Source organism: Schistocerca serialis, chromosome 4 (genome assembly GCF_023864345.2).
Source record: "Schistocerca serialis cubense isolate TAMUIC-IGC-003099 chromosome 4, iqSchSeri2.2, whole genome shotgun sequence".
Taxonomy (NCBI): domain Eukaryota; kingdom Metazoa; phylum Arthropoda; class Insecta; order Orthoptera; family Acrididae; genus Schistocerca; species Schistocerca serialis.
In genome coordinates this window covers 319,112,026-319,129,915 of record NC_064641.1, presented here as the reverse complement: position 1 = coordinate 319,129,915, position 17,890 = coordinate 319,112,026, and the positions used below count along the sequence as shown (strand labels likewise).

At 40.6% G+C, this 17,890-nt stretch overlaps 2 protein-coding genes across 5 annotated transcripts in view; one reads left to right on the top strand and one right to left on the bottom strand.

Annotated features, from left to right (window-relative positions):
* Nucleotides 1-13,836, bottom strand: part of LOC126474036 (protein LSM14 homolog A) — a 170,246-nt gene extending 156,410 nt beyond the window's left edge. For all 4 annotated transcript variants that reach the window (XM_050101443.1, XM_050101444.1, XM_050101445.1 and 1 more), the window contains exons 1-2: nucleotides 13,606-13,836; nucleotides 13,186-13,340 (exon numbers count right to left, since the gene is read on the bottom strand). In XM_050101443.1, the coding sequence (XP_049957400.1) occupies nucleotides 13,186-13,340; nucleotides 13,606-13,726 (276 nt within the window). In that variant the 5' untranslated portion in view covers nucleotides 13,727-13,836. The remainder of the gene's footprint in view (nucleotides 1-13,185; nucleotides 13,341-13,605) is intronic.
* A 143-nt stretch (nucleotides 13,837-13,979) lies between these two features.
* The window catches only part of LOC126474038 (cytochrome c1, heme protein, mitochondrial), a 39,240-nt gene continuing 35,329 nt past the window's right edge, over nucleotides 13,980-17,890 (top strand). The window contains exons 1-2 of the mRNA XM_050101447.1: nucleotides 13,980-14,101; nucleotides 14,396-14,446. Coding sequence (XP_049957404.1) covers nucleotides 14,027-14,101; nucleotides 14,396-14,446 — 126 coding nt within the window. The 5' untranslated portion in view covers nucleotides 13,980-14,026. The remainder of the gene's footprint in view (nucleotides 14,102-14,395; nucleotides 14,447-17,890) is intronic.

Genomic DNA, 17,890 nt, shown 5'->3' with positions numbered 1-17,890 from the left:
CATAGGTTGGTCAGGAGCAGCTCCTGCCACCAGCGATCAGCCGGTTGATCGGCCGCCAGCAGTGCGCCTCGGCGACACAGAAGACAGCCGAGGGCGATTTCCGCCAGGTGGTGCTGTAGATGGGACACGCCTTGGCGGAGGAGAGGAACTGGGTTTCTTTGTAGCCTTCTTGGAAGTATGATGTTTAGAGGAAGGAGGAACCGATGGTTGGGAAGTTGCCGTACGTAAAAATTCTTCATGAGTATGCTCTTTCTTCGAAGTCTTGGTGTCTGACTTGTGGGCTCGAGATTTAGCAGAACTCGACGAAGGGTGAGCCAGAGAGTGGGCAGGCGAAAGTGGTGAGGTTGAACGGGCGATCTTTGCGCTGGCCGATCTGACGACCGTGGCACTAAAGGTGAGGTCGCAAGTCTGCGTGGCCGCCTCCTTTGATGGCCGAGGAGAAGCAAGGACAGTGCTGTATTTTCCTTTCTGAAGCACGGTGGGCTGTCGACTGGCGAATAATTTTCGAGCAGCAAAGGTCAACACCTGTTCCTTTACTCTAATTTCCTGGATGAGCTTTTCGTCCTTAAAAACGGGGCAATCTCGAGAGGAAGCAGCGTGGTCACCCATACAGTTGATGCAGCGAGGAGATGGAGGTGGACAAGCACCCTCATGGGCATCCTTGCCACACGTAACACATTTGGCTGGATTGGAACAGGACTGGCTGGTGTGATTGAACCACTGACACCGATAGCAACGCGTAGGGTTTGGGACATAAGGGCGAACGGAAATTATCTCATAGCCTGCTTTGATTTTCGATGGGAGTTGAACTTTGTGAAATGTCAAGAAGACAGTGCGGGTTGGAATGATGTTCGTGTCAACCCTTTTCATAACCCTATGAACAGCCGTTACACCCTGGTCAGACAGGTAGTGCTGAATTTCTTCGTCAGACAACCCATCGAGGGAACGTGTATAAACGACTCCATGCGAGGAATTTAAAGTACGGTGCGGTTCCACCCGGACAGGGAAGGTGTGTGGTAGTGAGGTACGCAGCAATTTTTGTGCCTAGAGGGCACTGACTGTTTCTAACAACAGGGTGCCATTCCGTAATCTGGAACAAGACTTTACAGGACCTGCAATTGTGTCGACACCTTTCTAAATAATGAAAGGGTTGACCGTGGAGAAGTTGTGACCTTCGTCAGACCGAGAAACAACAAGGAACTGTGGCAACGATGGAACAACTGACTGTGGCTGAGACTCGGTGAACTTAGGGTAAAGAGAAGAGGTAAGAAAAAGAGAAGGACAAAGGAAGGATGAAGACATACAAGCAAGGAAGGCGAAGAATGCAGTACATTTACAAGTGTCCGTCTCCAGACGTAGGCACAAACCATACTCCCAGAGGGGGAGACCTGTTAGCTCCTACAGTTTTCTGCTGAGATTTTTCAAAATATTCAGTGATTTGGTGCTCCTTGTTTACAGGTCTTCCACGTGTGCAAAGCCCCTTGGTTTGTCCATGTGTAAGGCCAAGAAAGTGCACATAGCCAAGGAAATTTAAATACTGTATCCCATCTTTAGCTGTGGTTGGTTAAAACTTCGGTGAGTGCAGTTATATTTAACACTGTCTTCCCTGGTGAGAACCTAAAACCAGTTTCATTGGCCCAACCTTCTAGGCTCCTGATGATAAACTGTAGTTGTCTTATTAGATCTGAGGATTACACCATGAAGTCATCTGCAAACAAAGAACACTTAATGGGGCTCCTGAATGCAGGCAATACCATTGATAGTAATTGCAAACAATGTGACTCAGTACACTGCACACCCCTCTCCTAAACGAAGGATTCAGACAAATCAACACTATCTGAATACCTGTCCTGCAGGAAGGATTGAATAAGAAGCAGCAGATGTCCACATAGTCCTGTCCTGGCAAAAGATTATGTACCCTCCCACTCCAAGTGGTGGATACACTTTTTGAAACACACACACTATATATATATATATATATATATATATATATATATATATATATATATATATATATATATATATCCTTGTTATGACTCCCATATCATCATCTCCAATACAATTGTCAAGGGAAGACTAGTAGAGCCTGAGACCTCATTCGGAATAGCACAGGTGACCTCGGGATTCAAGAAACAGGAAAGGCAACAGTTGACAATGCGCTCTACAGTCTTGTCAAGGCATCTCTTAAGGGCTTCACTTTAGTAATAGTTAGGGTTGGCACAATCCTTGTCTGGTTTCCATAACAGAATTAATATGAGTCCTTTGAAGTGACAGGGTACTGTCCATCAAACCAAACTGGACAAACAAAACTGGAGTTTGCCTCTGGCTCCAGGACACAGATGACTGAAAATGGCATGATCGATGATGTGTTCCCTGAGCAGTATGTCTGGCTGCAGACAAAGCGGATTCCAATTCCCATATGCAGAATGGGAGAACAGACTTCGTCACACAAAAAGAACTGGAGCCACCTCCTCCATAGTCCTGCAGAACATATGGAACTCTAGATGTTCGTCCAGATGACACAGTGGTGGTGAAGTGTTCAGCTGAGATTCGAGTCATATCTCTAGTCGTGTCCACTACGTCCACCAAGACCATTTCTCAAGGCCGTATGGGAAGATGAACTGCCATTGCCTAAAGTCTGCTTTATTGATTCCCAAAGTTGTGCAGTTAAAGTTATCAATTAATAGACGTCATTAATTCCTTCCAGGAGTTACTCGTCTGTTCTTTTATTGCTCATGTTGCTTATGCTCTTGCAGACCTGAAGGCATAACGATTTTCTTTAATTAAATCTTGGTGTAAATTTGGTGATTTCGAAGAATGATTGCCTATTGAAGTGCGGGGTCGAGACAAGACATACTGAACATGTGATCCTAAATCGATCATGCGGCTCTGCTGGCCAGCGTTGTGAATACGTTTATGATTGTCACTACAGAAACAACAAAAGAAGAGCATCACAAAAATTCTTGTAGCTGCAAAGGAGACAACTCACTTTACTCGTCATCGGTGTTATGTGAAAGTCCATGTGTTGTGTACGCTACGGGAACAATTCATTTTTTGCCACAGCCTGGGTAAACTCTGCCAATATCACTCAAGAATATGGTTAGAGTGTTACATGTTAACTTTTCCCTGCAAATGCAAGTTGTGGAAATAGAGGTACTGAAACAAGTATAGTTCATCTCTCAGTCTTTGACACCCTTCTCTTTTAATGGAAGACTTCAGATTCCCATAGCCGCTCAATGTTCTACATATATACAATGGGATCATCTGAAGACAAGAATTCTACAGAGTTGTTGACAAACTCTGGTTGAATCCTTCTGCTTTTAGTGTCTTGTAGGACAAACCAGTCTGTAATGACTTCACTACCAGGTAGTATGAAGTGCTTTATCAGATGCACTGAAGTAACCTTGTCTCTGGACAATTCTCTGACAATGGAACATATCCATGACTTGTTCAATTCCACCAAATACCCAAATATTATCGATTTCACTCTTTGAAGGTCGTGCTCCCTGGTTCTTCCTTCTTGTTATGTGAGACTCTTCCACTTCCACAACTTTACTCAGTCCAATAATCTGTACACTTTCGTTCGTCACGACCACATAACACACTTCTCTGCAAAACCCGAAATTGTCACACATGGTATTAACAGATAAGTCAGTTTCCGATGCTGTTGCTTGCAAGGTATAGCCTCTAATCCGGCAAGATAGAAGAATTACACTGGTCTGGATGCATAATTTGGAAGAGTCGAACCATGTATTCTTCCTGATATCTTTCGTTTTCCACAATGAAATTGTAATGGTATGTAAGCATCGCAACTATTCTTACAAAGTTTTACACACTTTGTACCACCACAGTCTACACAGTCCCTTGTTTCCTCATCCGGTAGTACTCCATATTTGCGACAAAAGTCAATTTTATATTTGGGTTAAGCATGGAATTAGATCTTTCCATGTGAGAGAATCAGCCGAAGAAACATCAAGAACACCAGACCTCCCACTCACTACCGACAAATTGTCGGTGTTTCCTTTGCAACTCTCATATAATTCGCAGCTGTATGTAATTTAGAGAAACTGAGGGAACAATGGAAAACAGAAAAATGACAATCACAAATATGATAACACCAGCCACTAGAGTCACATGATCGATTTAGGACAGCATGTTTAATTTTATCATTTGGAACCCACAACTTCGAGAGGCAATCATTCTTGGAAATTACTGTAAATTTCATCAAAGCTGGACACCTACTCCGATTTTCAAACTACATTCTTAATTTCACCAAAGAACAGGCTGTTATCCAAGGTGGTTGCTAGACTGGGAAATGGAATCTGTAGCAGCTCAGTTGATCTCCCATTTGATGCAGTCCACCATCTCCAGTGCACATTCCTGTTTGAAGACAGCCTGTTGACTGTCCCAACCTATTTGCCCTTTGAAGCACCCATCTTTGCCGTCTACTTTCGACCATCATCACCAGAGTTGGCACATGGATCCAAATTGGAAAGTGGTCACTAGCATGCAAATTATCACTTCCTACTCATCTGTCTCTGCAATAGCTGGGGAGCAGAAACAAAGGTCAATGGCTGAAGATGACCGTGTGTCTGAAGAGTGTCACCTGACCCTAGTTCAAAAAGCAGAAATTCTCTAAATGGACAAGAGGGGGAAACTGCAAGAGAATACTCAAAATGAGCTCTGACCGTACACATGCATCCAACAGATCGGAGGTTGAAGGTATCAAACACATTGTTATCTTAGCTGATGAGAGAACTTCCAATGCGACTGGCTGTGCGACCATGGTAGGATGGACAGGACAGGAATAGTATCTGTCATTGACAGAAACAGCTCCACCATTCTTAATCTTGTCTCCATGAAGATCATCCTTCCTGTAGGAATGGAAGCCCATTAATGCAGGTGTGCAACTTTAAAATGTCTTTCTTTTAAGTAGATGCACAACAGTCTTGGGCCAGATATACAATTCTTTCAAATGCAGTCAACACCTTTAAATTCCATTGCAATACACACTTTCCTGTGGGAGCCATTGATTAGCAATGGTCCCCAGCCCTTCAGATATCATTATCAAAAACAGGATTACACTCAAAGGCAGAGCACTCACTGAACCAATTGTTTAGCTGCCACTTTCAATTGTGAGCCACTTTTGTGGAACTTTCTCTTCATTTATGGGAAGTGTTGGCTGCATTAGTAGACAGAACAGTTGGTGCAGTCTGTGTGCCGTGGTATGTGGCCAAGGTTCCATGTCAGTCCCATCTTCCAAGTGGTTTCAGGGTCAAGTGTAGCATTTTACTCACAGGTACACTGACAAGTATATGTACTCTTACTTGAAACTGCACTTTGGGTTTGTGTGGAGCAATCACACTCCAGCATCTGGCTCCTTAAGGGTAAACAAGAAAGTAGCGAGTGTGAGATGTTTCTTAGCTTTGAAAGCTGTTTTAGTTTCATCAAAGGGTACACATCTCTTAACTCCCGTATCTTCCTTTCCTTAGAAATTCCACATATCCTGCTCCACACTGGGTGATCACCAGGGAAGTATAGACATTTTGGAAGAACGTACAAGAGTCACCTGATTTATGAGCTGAGTCAACAACTTCCACGTGTAGCCCTACTGGTACAAGCCATACATCCATGACCAAATCATTTCAAGCATTGCACTGTATTGGAAACAAACTTTGAACCTTAACGCAGTTTAGCCGGAAAGAATACATTCAGGTAATTCCCAGCTGTTCAACATTACAATAAATGCTGCAGTTCTTTCTAATGCCACTGACTCCTCATAGCTCTGCACTTCCACAACACCCTTGTTTTCTCCATTCTTCAGATGATTTCTCAGGATTCATCTCCATTGTACCTGTGAAGGTAACCACACCTTTACAGGAGACAGGTCTTTTGCAATTCAGTTACAACAGTAGTCACTTAAAATCCTGCATTCCTTAAGTTTAGGTACTTCATGGGACAGTACTACATCTGTTCCATTGAAGTTATCACAAATGATTGCATTTGTCTTCAAACGTTTCCGATTTAATTTTGCGACACTGCACCCAGTATTTCTTCATGTTTATCACTGTGCATTTCAAGATTTTTCTCACTCTCAAGAGCAAATTTTTACCTAAGCATTTTGTGTCATGTTTTAGGTGTATCGTGGTACCTCTCTAACTTTATTGTGCAGTCAAACTGTTTGTGAAATTTCACACTGTGTGCTTCTGGTTTTCTGCGTGACTGAAGAGGCACAGTACCTTGTAACCTCGAAGACTACTACAGTCCAAGAGGCAGAACACACAACACTTACATAAATATTTGCCAATGACAAATTTTCAAAAACATGTCTCGCTGAGCAAGCAAATATTTAACTGGTACAGTGTTTCATTATTTAAATAATGAATGACAGTTGCATGTTTCCCAAAAAACTGATTATAATGAAGGAAAGAAAGGTTTCTGCTTCTCAGTTGTGTTCAGCTCTTCTTGGCACAGCAATGAGACAAAATAACAGTAAGTTCCTACTTATCACCCTCTTTTTACATACTTTGATTATACACAAATGATAAATTCAGTAAGATTGTCTATTGATTTTGTTGCATTTTGTTGCCAACTGACAATACATAGTTAATTAGTCCCCATGTTAATGGACTACTGTCTAATTTATGTCCAAAAAACAGCAAATGGTGGAAATTAGATAATTTCAAGAAAATAGCACTGATTAAGTTAAGAACTTGCAATGTGTCCAGTGGTTATGCATTTGGTATGCAGCTTAATTTCGCCAATATATGTAACAGTATAGCATGCATATTTCAATGTATGCCACCTCCCCTCTAAAGTGAACCAAGTTAATGTTTGCATGTCATTTATAGGAAGTGTAATTTGCAACCTACAGCTATCTGATTCTGTGATTTGATCCTTGTATGGAAGGAGATAAATTTATCCATTTGGAAAGCAGAGTTAACACAGGATAGTGTGAACTTTGTTTTTATACTTGTTTTGTGATGATGATGAGTTGGGTTGAGGGGGAACTCGACATCACAGTCATCAGCGCCCTGACAAAAACATCAGCAGGAAATCTCACGGGTGCGGACGAAGGCTGCCCTCACATGCAGTGCAGTTTATAACGTATTAAATTCTGCCGCCCTTCCCCACCAGTTTAGGAATGAGGCCCGATAGTTCACAAAATTTCACCACTCTTAACACTGGTATCGGTATCTGTGAGGACGGTGGGCAGATCTCAGTGAGACCAAGGGCTGCCCTAGTATCACTATACAGGACATGTAGCCACAATATGCTGAACTGAAAGTAGCATGCCACTAACTTCACAGAAAGATGGATCCTACCCCCAGAAGAGGAAGCTATGTGTGAAAGGGCTATGCCTGATGCACAGTCTGGTAAGCAAAACCTCCTTACAGCGGCGAGGCTGACACGAAGTCTGCCAAGCTTTTATGGTCAGTTTGAGTGACCGCAGTTTGTTGTCCGACACCTGCAACCACTGACACATGATGTATCTGTCAGAAAATGAGAATGGCATACAGCGGGATGGGGCATTGATGGACAGCACCATTCCAACATGCTTCCTTGGCATGTTTATCAGCCATGTCGTTACCCTGTATCCAAACATGGCCAGGTACCCAGCAAAAGATCACCACCTTGCCATGGCGTTGGAGCCGCTGTAAGCAGTCACGGATCAGCTGAATCAGTGGGTCTACCGGATACATTTGGTGAAGTGCTTGCAGTGCACTAAGAGTCAAAACAGACAAGAAAACTCGTACGGTGATGTCTGAACCCTCTCCAGTGCCATTAGAATGCCATATAACTCCGCATCATAATTGTAAATTGTTCTGGAAGACGCACTTTAAAAACTATCAGGGAAAACCACAGAACAACCAAGAGCATTCTCCTGCTGGGATCCATCTGTATAAATAACAATAAAACGATGATGGTACGTACTTAAAATAGACAAAAACAAAGTTGTAAAAACCATATCTGGAGTACAATTTTTCGGGTACTGTGTCAGGCTTAAAATCACTTTGGGCCTCTGAAGACACCAAGGCAGCAGTGCGTTCCATCCCTGGGTGTGTATTTTCATGCCCGAGAGATCCAGATCCTTGAGGCAGGCCGTAGCATGTATACCAAATAGCTGGGCCGCATGGGGTCGATTCCTGAATAGTCGTTCGAAGGTGGGTTGGATCACTGAACTAAATGCCAATGACTGAGGTGACAGATTTTCAGCGTCTGTTGAGCCAAACGGATACGTCGCCGAATCCAGAGCGGTGGTTCACCAGCCTGTGCACACAGGCTCTGAACTGGAGTGGGCCGGCCGCGGTGGTCTAGCGGTTCTAGGCGCGCAGTCCGGAACCGCGCGACTGCTACGGTCGCAGGTTCGAATCCTGCCTCGGGCATGGATGTGTGTGATGTCCTTACGTTAGTTAGGTTTAAGTAGTTCTTAGTTCTAGGGGACTGATGACCACAGTAGTTAAGTCCCATAGTGCTCAGAGCCATTTGAACCATTTGAACTGGAGTGGTCTGAAAGGCTCCAGTCAATATTCGAATGCCTGCATGGTTGACAGCATCTAACATCCGGAGGTAGGAAGGATGGGCCTTATACCCCAGGATTCATTTCTACACTGTGTCTGCAGAATTATCTCTCAAGGGAATAAAATTAGATTAGGACATTAAATTATTACAAGATTGAAATGTGCTGTCTCTCTAATAGGCCAGAAGAAACCTAGGAATTGTCTTCTTCCAAAAGAGAACTATGGGACTTAACAAAAAGCTCTTTGGAGCAAGATTACTGAACACTGGCCTCACCAGAAATTTCTCTGGTCAGTCGGAACTACTTGTGAATATCTACTGGCACCCACTAACAGCTTTCAGCCAATCACAATCCACTGGAACTGGGAGAATGATAAATGCATTCTCATGATCATAATGGTTGCAATCTTCATTCTAAGAAATCTACTTTCATGTTGAAATAATTTAACACTTTTTAAGGAACCAGTACTACCCTACTACCTCTTGTGAACATAGAAAGAGCAGATCTCAGAGGCTCCCTTTGCTCTCTTGATTATGACTGAACTGTTTGACTAGTGTCCTGCTACTACAATTCTAAGACTTTTTGGGTGGACCATACAAGCTATTTGTTGGATGAGTAGGTGCTACTAGACAAATTTGTCCCGTCAGGAGTAAATTTGAATCACACCACAGGAATCCCATAAGCAACTACAGAAACAAATGTGAACTCGGGTAGAATATTGCATGCCTCATCAAGCCTTACACAACTGGGGTGGCAGGTATCTAGATACCTGGAAACTTAATTCTTAACTCACTAATTTCTGTTCTTCTGTAACAGTCACAACCGATAAACACACACTTCAAGCACCGGCACCAAAATGAACCCTTTACACCACAACATGCGGACCACACACACACACACACACACACACACACACACACACACACACACACTGTAAGACACTACCAACCCCAATAAGATGACATCAACAAACAACACACTCAAACTAAACTCTGCACCGTCATGTCACACACCGCAACACCCTTACGTCACGGGTCAAAGCTGACTGGCAGGATCACATGCCCTGTTGACCCAACCAATGTTAGCACAGTTCCTTGGAGAATAAACAGCCTTCCTTATGTTATGGGATATTTCATGCCTTCCATTGAAGGCTGTCTAGTGTCAGTGGCCCTGCAAGTAGCTATGCTATCACCAGCATCAATGAAGCACACAATTCCTCCCGCCCAGAACTCAAATTGCCTATAGTATACAGTCCTCCCAAGCGGGCAAAGAACAGAGCTCACCATAGCTTCTTTTCTAAGGCCCTTTGACTTTGTGGAATGTTTCTGCACCCAGGTCCTCTATTAACGCTGCTCCTGAGAAAACCAAATTAAGCAGTTTACACACACTGACAAGTTTTAGAAACTATAGCAGATTTAATGTCTTACCAAAACATGAATGAGGATAACAGATGGGGGCCAAGAAAATCTCACATCTTTGTCAAGAAAAAATCCCAGCATTCACCTTATATTTAAAGAAACGGGTCAACAGAAACATCCGATCTCACACGTCGGCTTTGACCCGTGACGTAAGGGTGTTGTTGTGTGTGACGTCATTACGGCGCGGAGTTTGGTTTGTGAGTGTGGTGTGTGTGTGTAGATGTTGCCTCGTTGATGTTACCTTAGGAGTTTTAGGGCCTGTAATATATAGTTTACCTTTTTACTGTACTTTTTGTTTTAACGTCGTCTATGAGGCTTTTATCAGTTTGCCATTAGATTGTTCAATCTTTAAGGTCTATATGTTTTGTCACTACTCGTTATGCCTAATGAATCAATATTGTTTTTTTTTCTTTTTTTTATTTGTTTCTTTTTTTTATCTTTTGATTGACCTACACATTGATCTGTAGCGTAGCCCTGAATACGAGGTTAGGTTGGGAGTTTTTTTTTGGCGGGGGGGGGGGGGGGGGGGGGGGTCAGAGGGGGGGGCGCAGCTCCCCCCTGCCTGGCCTTGAGTACCACTTGTTTATTATTATCTTTGTTTGCTATCAATGTTAGCAGATTGTTCTTGTGAAACCTTTGTGTGTGTTGTTTTTCTATGTGTTTTCGTCTTTGTGATACGTATGCAACGTTTCTATATCCGCCATATTGGAATTGTAGTTTCCGCTATATTTGTGACGTCATGGGTCAAAGCCGACGGGTTAGATCGGACGCTTCCGTATTTCCAAAGAAACATAGAAAACCCCTCTGTAGATGGCCAGAGATAGTTCACAAGAGCCTCATAGAAGCAAATCTTGTACAACCACTGTGTTACCTTACTCTACACAACTACTCTGCAATTCGGTGCCTGGCACCTTGTTCACATCAGGAACATCTCACTCAACTGGAAGTGGTAGGAATGTTCAATCAACTGAACCTGCCAATACAGGATGCATGCTTCATCCTAAAAGAAAACTTAACAATGGAAACAATTCTTTTCACTTTTATTAGCTTTGGAACACCAGTTGTGACCACCTTATATGTAGCTTAACCAAAGTACTAACTCAGTTTACACTGGAAGGCAAGTTACTTTTGTGTTGGCAAAGCAGTATTCAGTTCCTCAGTTAATCTGGACTGTTTTCAATGTTGTGCTGATGACCTCAAGACAGACAACAAAAACATACTTGTCCAATTTGCACCAGCTACTCTCTGCTCTAATGAACAGTGCAAATCAGTTTTATGAAAGGACAGTCTGCAACTCTGATTTCACTAGCATTAAGCAAACAAACCTGGCTGAATGTGTTGTCACAAAGATTAGATGGAAGTGACGTGACTGATCTACTCCACTGGGAATTCGTGAGTCAAATTTAACAAACTGGATGTTAACTACAGTACTACAGTATTTTGAGTCCAACAAGCTCACCCAAAAACCTAGCTATGATTTGATTGAATTTAAACTACCAGAACAAAGTTTAAAAACTATTACCCAGCAAATACCTCCCTTACTGCAGTTACCAATTATTCATGTGTGTGTACTACCAACAACCATTTCATTTCAGTAAAACTTCCTCCTCCACTCCAGTCTGTGCCCTGGAATGTGTTTTCCTGCATTCCTGTCAGCCTCAAACATACTTTACTCCACTACTTTCTGATCAGTATTTTTTTATTGTCACCACCACCAGTCATTGTCTTCACCTGTCAAACACAAAGACTGAACTTATTCTATGGCTTGATAATTAATTTGTGCTGCTACTTTGTCAGTTGTTCTGCCCTCCCCTGATCAACAGGTGGGTACCTCATCCTGTGGTCTGGTCCTTTTTACCTTCCTCAAGCTATCAAATCTCTCCTCCCTGGAGAGAAAGTCCCTAAAGCTAGGACACCTATTTACATGTACCACCACCACTTCTGCCTCATTTCATACAATCTTACTTTAAAGCCTACTTTCAAACTGGCTGTGTTAAGTTTTTACATTTGCTGATTTTTATCTACATTTTTTAAGGTAAACATTACTATGTCCACAAAATGAAGCCGATTCAGGTTTGACCCATCAACACATTCTATTGCAATTCCAGTTAACGTGAAAGCTTAGAACTTCTTGGTTGATATAGAATCTGCTTGCCTCATTCTTTCAATTCTAAATCTGACACTATCCTGATGCCTAATGGAGTCTGCAATAATGACAAAGAGTCTCCCATTTGCTAATGTATATTGAATTAATACTTTCTGAAGGCTTTTGTTAAAATAAGAAGCCTTTCAATATTATGATTCCCAGGGATTGTGCTAACACACTTCCAATTCAACATTTGAAGGGTCCATTACACTACAGTCACTTATAAACAGTAGCAGCTAAAGAGAACCTACAAGATGACAAATGAAATTTATGTCTGTTCTTGCTTAACCATGGACCACACTGAGTGCACAGCAGCTTTTAAGTTTACATGCAGGACATCAATACAATAGAACAATTTTCTTCCATTTCTATTTTGCATTAGACATAGAGCAGCCGATTTTTCCTGAAACTGCTTGGCACATTTAAATTGAACAACAGGCATTACCTTATGAGGACTTATCACCTGCACTAAAAGGTCATTTAAATCACAAATCTAAGTGATAAACATTTCAGTGAGGAGTCCACTGACGACTATGCCACATGTAAATTTGAGTGGCACATGCATTTTGAGGATGAGTCCACATTAAAATGAGTTACAGCTTGAAACTGCCCAGAGTAATTGAATGGCGTTTACTTTAACCAAAAGGCCTGGTCAAAATGTTTAGTACCAATTACATGACCAACACAAAAATCAACAAGTGAAACTTTCGTAATGTAACGTGGATTTATATAAACGATACAGCAAAAGTAAATGCTATAGTAAGCCTCAAACAATAGTGGAGCTTACAATTTCGCACTTGGCAACCTACGGTTTCTAATCGATGTATAGTAATAATTACCATCAAAAAAAGCTGCTAAATAAGCATTCCTAGTCCGCAATCTGCTGAAACTGAGAATTTAAGAAAAATCTCTTAAGCAGCTTCATTAAATGCAGGTAGCCGTTTCAATGTTGACAGCTACTGCCTATTTATTAAGACTGTTTACAGACAGCCTAAGAAAAGTAGCATATGCAGCGCGTCCAATGATATCAGATGCATACGATGATGACGGTGGACGGAAAAGCTGGAAACTTACGGAACTTCCAATAGTTTTAAACTTACCTGAACGATGGCAGGATCATTTGGAAGAGGTCCGACATTATTCACCACTCTAATGTCTTTTATATCTGAGCCGCGAAACAAGATGTAATCATAAACTTCATTCTGGGGGGCGACGCGATACTGCGTCTCCCGATCCTCCGTCCCAAACGAGCGGACTAAAAATTGTGGAGAAAATATTTTCCGCGTTTAATTTACAGGTACTAACAAATTTCTTAATATCTAAAGTAATTTCATACACTTTCATTGCACGAATTTCCTAGAGACACGAAACAAAACACATCTGAAAACATCTGTCAGCAAATGTCATAAGGACTATGGCTAACTTATGATTAAACGTTATTAGCCTACGTACAAGTAGGTTTTTAAATACACATACATAAAATAATCACTAACTGTTACAAAATAGTCAGATCTTTTTACCATTGGCCAAAGCAATTGTGCACTCTTGTGGATCGAGAGTGAATAATCTTCCTTCATAACGTATATCTGCCTTCGATATCAAACTTATCTTGCTTCCAAGTTCTGGCATTCCGGTACTCATGTTGTATACAGATCGTCCCTGCAATCGTCAACTGCGACAGTTCACAACTCCCTTCCGCATCTGCACCACAAATCACAACTGAGCTTCGTCGCACGCAAATGGCGACCAAAACTTTTAATGACGTCAGCTAAAGATAGAGAGCGCATTTAAAATAAAAGCTCTTTATCAGCATTCATACAGCAATGAATGTGCAAATAAAAGCAATAACTGATTTTATAAAGGCTATTAACTTATTTTTTTCAGCCTTAAAAATTAAATAACTTAAATTCCATTTTGACTACATTGGTGGTCCTTCTGTGCATGATGGCGGCTACTGTGGGTAGGGTTAGCGGAGTAAGGTTGCTTAAATCGAATTGTAATGTTTTACGATCTCAGGTGAGTCAATAATACATTTTCTCGTTGTGTATTTTAAGATGTTTTATAGGCTTATCCACAATTAAATTAAATGATTATATCCTTTCAAGCCCCCCCCCGTGCACATCACGGTAGCGCTAGATTTAGCTGAAGGGTAAAAAGGTTCATTGTGACATAATGGTGTGTATTTGATAATGAAGGAGGCCTTAAAACTCAAAATATGCACAGTCTTTCTGATACGTTGCAAACTACTATACTCATCACTTGGTTTGCACGAGTAATGGTAAGTTTTTCTGAATCGTCTTGTGCTTGCAGGTTGCCAGCATATCCACCGCAAGGACGAGTTGGTCCAGAGGGAAAAAAGCGGTCAGTATTTTAGACCTTTAACTACTGTTGTTCATTTTTATTGTGCGTCTGTAGTACTTTCTTTATGGTGTCACGTTAATACAATCATTTTCTTTCTTTAATGTTTGTAACTTTTGCCCTCATGTTTTTTTGAACATGATTGTGCTAATGAAAGAAAACATTAAATTGTTCGCAAGAAAATATGATTAAAGTAATAAACGCGAATTCTGATTTTATGTCTGCTTAATTCGGTTTAAGTTTTAAAAGATGATTGGTATGATTTTTTTTCTCTCCCTAAATGAAAATGATACAATAACTTACTACTTTCTATACAATCGCCAGCAGCATTTTTAAATATTATTTGGGTGTAGAGTGATCATTATTGTCTTCTGCAGAAGAGCTGAGATGCTGCAGTTAGTAGGATCCAAGGTAGAGATCACAGTTTGGTATGACCTATTTTTGTCATAAAGTGGGACACTAAATCTCCAAAGATGAAGCTGTAGGTGTAAAATTATTGATAAGGATTTACGTAGGTGAAAAAGAAAAGGCTGTGCCCTCATCACTGTGGAATCCGAAGGACACACATTGCGACTTATCATTACCAGTATATAGGTGTAACCTGATAAGTTTCTCCATCACTTATTAAACTGTCTTTATCAAATTATTATATAGAGCCTTATTTATAGCCTCCTGAGTGTGTAACATGTAGAAAAATAAAAATACCAAATTCTCCTCCAAATAATTTTGTAAAGTCCAAGATAAATCATAAAAATGTTCATTTTTTAAAATTTCATTCACTTGCAGCTGATACTGAACTTACAGTAACAGCTAAAAGTGAATATGATGCTATTTAAAAATTTTAAACTAACTGTGGGCACTTATTACAAGAAAAAATTATTCTTAATTCACATATTTAGGTAATTATTGCCTTGATACAAAGTCATTAGTACAGTTGTTAGTCGTCGCTTGCAGGGGTGAGATAGGGGTTTAAATAAGATGACTGGACTGTGATCAAACCCAACACATTATGTGAGGCATAGGTATCATGATTGCTTTTGTCTTTTAACATAAATAGCTTTTCTGTTTTCTCTAGTTCAACATTATGTCTGATAGAGCAACACAAGTTTAATATTATTAATGGGTGGATGTTGACCACTATGTTCCAAGTGTCTTTAAGACAAGTGCTGTGTTGCATATAGTTGTATATGCTCAGAGTTACCTGGAGAAGTATTTCAGAATGAATCGGTGGAAAATCCAGGATGGAATAATGACAATATTATAAAAAGCATAATGGCTACTCAACATATAGTGGTAATGTTGTTGCTGTCAGGTACAACAAAAAGACTACTAAAGAGGTGAGCTTTTGGCCAAAAAGCCTTCTGAATTAGACACCTCCCCACCCCCACCCCTCCACACACACACACACACACACACACACACACACACACACACACACAGAAAAAGTAAACAATGATTTCTGCCTAACAGTAGAAACGAGAGGTTAATTTGAGGATGGCACCCCCCCCCCCTACACACACACACACACACACACACACACACACACACACACAACTGAGTGATATCACTAGTTCTTTATTAGAGGCATGCATTGAAATATTGTGCAGATAATTATATGTAATTAATGTACCCAGGGAGGAGACAGCAGTCTTAATCTATCAAATAAGTTTTTTTATATTAAAAAAATTCCAGTCTAGACACCAATTTTTAGTATATAATTGCAGCACAGTGACTAATTTTGGTTGTTTTGTACAACCATATTCAGATCGTTGAAATCATTAAAAAAAAAAAGTGGTGAACACACATTCAAAAGAAGTCAACATTAAATGTAGTCGTGTACTGAAATGCATTCTTATTGTGGCCAACAAGACTTGCAGTATGTAGTTAAAAACTTCATCATTAATGAGCCAGATTCTGAACCATAATCCTGTAAGAGTAGAGTAACAAAGAAGGAAAATTGTCGTTTGCATTAGTAAAACTTGCAGTGCTAATTACGAGCATATGATGAGAGAGTTGCTAATGCAGCTGACTACAACTGTGACATCCACAAGTGGTTGGGCTGTAAGTGGAGGTATTGCTGGTAGTTGATAGGTTTGATATGGATAGAGGTACTGATGTAGTCATATTTAGGGTGGAGGTTGAAGGTTTTGCATCTGTTGGGCATTGGGGAAGGTAGTGTTCAATAGCAGCAAGGGCAAGGCAATGGGCATTAGAGATGTCAGTGAAAAGGGATCAGGGATCAGTAGTGATAAGCAGGGCACCAAGTGGTAAAGGAACAGGAAGTGTGTCATTATTCCATCCTGGGGTTTTCATTCTGCATTTATAACATTGTTTCAGCTGCCACCATTGTCAGATCAGAACTTTAAATTGTAAGACAAAGTTGATACTAACAATGAACTTTCTTTTGCAAGTTTTAAGTTTTGAACCAATGACAGCAAGCAGAATGTTACAGATAAAGACACATTAAGCAATTCAGACAGTTACATTCACAAAAACTAATCCTGTCATTTTCTGTGACCTTAGAAATGTGTTGTGAGTAAGATAATCTAAGTGACGGAAACAACACTGTAAAACTATTGATGGCAGTGAGTGCTCTTTTGAATCATATCTGTAAAAGAACTTGAATGACAAACACAACAGAGACATTGGTAGAAATAAAACTAAAATTGTAGTGAGGAACAGGAAATAAGGTATGCTTAGAGATTCAGTACACGGGCTGTTTTTGTTTCTGGCATGTTTGATGCCAGAGGCATTTACATACTATTTTAAAAATGCAGTGTTTGATGACCATTAGTGGCTCAGGCATAACCAAAACATGTAGATTAATAGATATAATTGGGTCACAGTCATACAGAAACCTGTTAAATGAGTATGAGAGCTATGTTACTTAACTATTTACACATAATGAAACTTGATATTGAAGAGCTATAGTTGCCCATGTGTATAGCTATCAGTCTAAATTCAGTTGGTAAGTCAGTCAGAAACATCAGTTTAGTGTGCTTTGTTAACATGCTTATGAAAAATGAAATTAGTTTACTTGCTTTGATTTCCTAGTATTGCAGCAGAATCCTTTGGGCTAATGCATAAAGGTCAAATAAACACAACTAAAACAAACATTGTCAGTATTTTGAGAAGTTTATAGCCAAACTTACTTGTAGAAGCTTTGTCAAAGAACATTCATATGGGCCAGTGCATTTACTCTGTGATGGCATTTGAGGTCATTGAAAGACAAAAGTCTCTGATGCACAGTGATTTGAAAATGTTTTTTATATAAACTTTGTATCCTTTTCTAAAATCAGATTCCCCCCCCTCCCCCCCCCAAAGACTTGGAACGGGGAATTGAGAAAACCCTTAAGTGTTCATTTTCTTCCTGTTGATATAGGGTCTACATTAGTAGCATATGGTATCAGTTAATTGGATTTAGTCTTTCCTTCCAAACTGTTTAAT